We start from the raw sequence: 4,371 nt of genomic DNA on the forward strand, positions 1-4,371 counted from the left end.
ACTAGGGTTGCCACCCGTACTTTATTATAAAGTATTGTACTCTATTTCGACTGTGCGTACGTTATACTTTACAAGACACATAAAGTACGCAAAAATACTTTATTTAAGGACTTAAGTAAACATCGTAATTTTGTAAGCGATTATTCGAAATTCAGAGTATCAATAATATTGCACAATACAATATTTTTGAGAATGTTTCTATGTTTCTGAACGCTAGTTTCATTGACAGGGAAATTCCATTACAATATTAGATGTATTTAATATTATGACAAATATAAAAAACGATTTAATTAAAAGAAAAGAAGACAAGTTTTACGGAAAATCGAATCCATAGAACAATCTTCACCTGGAATAAAAGCAAGAGTGTGTAAAAACTTCAATTTGTTTATTGAAAAAGCAGTATGCTATTTGGAAAAAGGGTTCAACAACAATGATGACAATTGGTTAGCTCTCATAAGTCATTTTAACTTGATCAACCCTCTGTCCTTTGAAGTGATTCTTAAAATTACTGAAACCATAAATATGGAAACAAAAATTAATTATGATACATTTTACAATGAAGTGAACCATTTAAATCAAATTCGGGAAAAAAATTGTAACAGCAGTATCACTTTCAAAGAAACATGCACTGAAGAAAAATGGCAAGCCATATTTACGGAACAACCTGATTTCCCAAATCTGTTCAAAGTAGTGTCCCTTTTGTTGTCCGTTCCGGCCACTTCAGCTTTTACAGAAAGAGTATTCTCTGTTATGAACCCAAAGTGGCGGAACGACAGGAAAAAAGCTTCATTAAAACTAATTACAAATGAACTTTTTGTTTACTCTAATCTTTGTTTGCCATGTTTAGAGGCTATTATGTATTTAAGAGCGACAGCAATTTGTTAGTGGCTGCTAGGTGTAACAAAAAATATGTTTTTAAAAACAAAAAATAAACTGAGTACTTTTTTTTTAACCTTTTAGTCGAGAAATACTTTATTTAAAGCCTGAAAAGGTGGCAACCCTACCTACAACGGTCAAAGTTTGATTCCCGCTCGATACAATACTTTTTTTGTTATTGGTCAAATATCGACTACACGCGATTTCTATTTGATTCGTACAGCCATCTATTCATACAAAGAATAAGTTCATAATATAATTAATATTATTAATAACTATAATTTAAAGCTTTAAACTAGAATATTCCACATCCCAGCATGAGTAATTTTGTTTCTGAAATAAGTAGCAAGCTTTGGAGGGTGTCATCTAGATGCAATAAGGAATCGCATAGTGAGTACAGCAGCGTGATTAAGAAACAAAAAAATTGTAAAACAACAAGTTACAAGCCCAAGCCGGTCCTGGGCGTGAATTAGTAAGTAAATCTGTACCTTTGCACCGAGTTGAGATAAGGACTCAGACGGTAGCAGCACTATTCAAATTACCCTTCAACTAATAGATAGATTCATAAACGAATAACGTTTGGAGAGATACTCTATCTAAATGTAGATAATTTTATAAAGACAAATTTCCATGCCACCCTTGAGGTATCACAAAGTCACGTTACCTTTTTTACACAGTACATACACATACACACACACACACATCCGTACTACACAATTATTCGAAAATTGAATCCCGTCTAGTAATTAGGCTTCGAGACGTCTACCAAAATTATTTCTGAATCGAGCAAAAAAGTTACACGTCGCACCAATAATAGTTATCATTATTTCGTGAAACAATATTTGTCCGTAAATAATATCCTATGAAAACAATTGGACCTGCAGCACTTTCATGTAAAAGCCCCTAACACAAATCTCCTAGCGGCTTAAAATTAGTTTCCTGTAAGGCTTGCATTCGCTGTAAATTACGATATAAGGATGCCGCAACTGCTCTTGTCTCGTATGAAAATCAAGGATTTCATCTTAACGATGATATTGTTCGGGCGTCGATGCCCACGACTAGGGTTGTCACCCGTACTTTATTATAAAGTGTTGTACTCTATTTCGACTGTGCGTACGTTATACTTTACAAGACACATAAAGTACGCAAATACTTTATTTAAGGTCTTAAGTAAACATCGTAATTTCGTAAGCGATTATTCGAAATTTAGGGTACTTTTACATAAATAATTTTGCACAGAAAATGACAAGCCATATTTACGGAACATCCTGATTTCCAAAATCTGTTCAAAGTAGTGTCACTTTTGCTGTCCGTTCCGGCCACTTCAGCATTTACAGAAAGAGTTATGAAAACAAAGTGGCGGGACGACAGGAATAAAGCTTCATTAAAACTAATTAAAAATGGACTTTTAGTTTACTTAAATTTTTGTTTGCTATGTTTAGAGGCTATTAATATATTTAAGAGTGACAGCAATTTGTTACTGGCTGCTAGGTGTAACAAAAAATATGTTTTTAAAAACAAAAAATAAAATACTTTATTTTTATGCTGAGTACTTTTTATTTTGAACCTTTTAGTCGAGAAATACTTTATGTAAAGCCTGAAAAGGTGGCAACCCTAGTGACGTGTGTTAATATGGGTAGAAGTCCACCCCTTGACCTGCCATATACAACAGTGGCCTAAGTGTCGGTAGAGCTGGGGTGATATCGGCACAAGGGCGTCCAGTAGGGGGATAAGTCTCTACACATAGCTCGCCAATGTAAAGATAAGTTTAGGGAGCGATCGATGTATACAGCCAATGCATAGAATGCCTAGTTATTTAACTGGGGCCTAGGTGTGGCAAACATCTATTGCTTCATGTAGTCTACAACCTTCATCAGGGATACTTCATCTACATCACCGAGTTCGACTACGTTGGGACATCGCAAGGGCGGCCCCAACTGGGGCGTCGGCCCGCCTAANAGGGACTACTCATATTTGGTCGTAAAAACCGATAGTCGTAATAGCCGGTGACGTTATTATTAAGTACTTAATACCTTTTATTGAATGTGTGATTAATATATATTAATATATAAAATAAAACCACATTTTATTTATTTTACATAAAACGTATTATAAAAAAACATTACGTACATATAATTATCATTTTTCTATATTAATAAAACTTGGAATTTTAGTTGGCACTGTAAATTGTTCTTCAGTCTCTTCCTGTTCGTCATTTTCCTCTTGAACTTCTTGTACAATATCATCTTCCGTAGCTCGTGCACAAATTGCAATAGAGTTATCTGCATTAATAAACTCCTTAGCTTCAGTAGCAGATATTCTGAAAATTACAATAGACCCTAAATGGTCATTTACTGTACCAGATGTGGATATTGTTACCTATTCAAATGTTTACAATAGAGCTGGTCGTTCTAACAGATATAATTCTCCGAAAATATCAGTTAAATGTAGTCGCTTAAAGAGATATGTCGTAATAAGCAATGTCGTAAAAACCAGTGTTTTTTATAAGGCGGTCTAACAGAATTAAGCCGGGACCTATGATTTTGATCAATATAACCGGTACGTTGTTCTAAGCGATGCCGTAGTAAACGGTTTTGACTGTATTCATTATCTCAATGGATAGAAAAGTGGAAACCAGAGCAGCAAACTCCAAAGGTGCTCATAAGAAAAATCGTACGTCAAACTAGTGTTAAACACAAATCGATGCGTCAAATAACTTGGAAACCTACAAGCTACAAAATTTCAACTTTTCGCGGATGAATTAGTAAAAACGTGTGCGGCTACAAAAATTCATACAGCAATCGAAACAACAAAAGATATCCAGCGGAAGATCCTTGATCTTTTGAAATAATCAAATACCTCCAAAATTTCAATCCTATGACTTGGCTTTCAATTTCCCCCAGCAAGAAAACATTCCTAACTTTACTGGATCAACGAACAAATATCAACAAAGAGGTGTACCGTTAGCAAATATTAAAAAAAGTGAGACCACGGACAAGAAGGAGAAGGTTAGAAATGATGAGGTATTATAAAGAAAAGGAAAACAGAAGACTGTCAATAAGAAATAGGCAAGATAGGTTAGTAGGAAAGAGCGAATATAAAGATAGGAGACGAAAAATTAGAAGAAGTAGCTGATTTTAGATATCTAGGAAGTCAGATAAGTCAGGACGGAAGGAGTAGTAGGGAAAAAGATTGTTAAAGATGTATGTTTGGAGCGCGGCGTTGTACGGGTGCCAAACATGGACAGTGGGCGCGGCGGAAATGAAAAGCTTAGAATCTTTCGAAATGTGGTGTCATAGGCGAGTGATTAGGATAACGTGGGTAGAAAAGGTTAGAAATGAAGAGGTATTAGAAAGAATAGGAGAACAGAGAACTCTATGAAAGTCAATAAAAAATAGGCGAGATAGGTTGGTAGGACACCTTCTCAGACATGAAGGTCTAGTCAGAGACATATTAGAGGCAGAAACAGGAGTTAGGAGGGGTAGAGGTAGACCT

At 35.2% G+C, this 4,371-nt stretch overlaps 1 protein-coding gene across 1 annotated transcript in view; it reads left to right on the forward strand.

Annotated features, from left to right (window-relative positions):
* LOC112906239 overlaps nt 1-2,834 on the forward strand; it is an 11,216-nt gene extending 8,382 nt beyond the window's left edge. Inside the window, exon 3 of the mRNA XM_025980066.1 lies at nt 2,737-2,834. Within this exon, the coding sequence (XP_025835851.1) occupies nt 2,737-2,834 (98 nt within the window). The remainder of the gene's footprint in view (nt 1-2,736) is intronic.
* The last annotated feature ends 1,537 nt before the right edge of the window (nt 2,835-4,371 follow it).

This window comes from Agrilus planipennis, unplaced genomic scaffold (genome assembly GCF_000699045.2).
Source record: "Agrilus planipennis isolate EAB-ADULT unplaced genomic scaffold, Apla_2.0 scaffold14, whole genome shotgun sequence".
NCBI lineage: Eukaryota > Metazoa > Arthropoda > Insecta > Coleoptera > Buprestidae > Agrilus > Agrilus planipennis.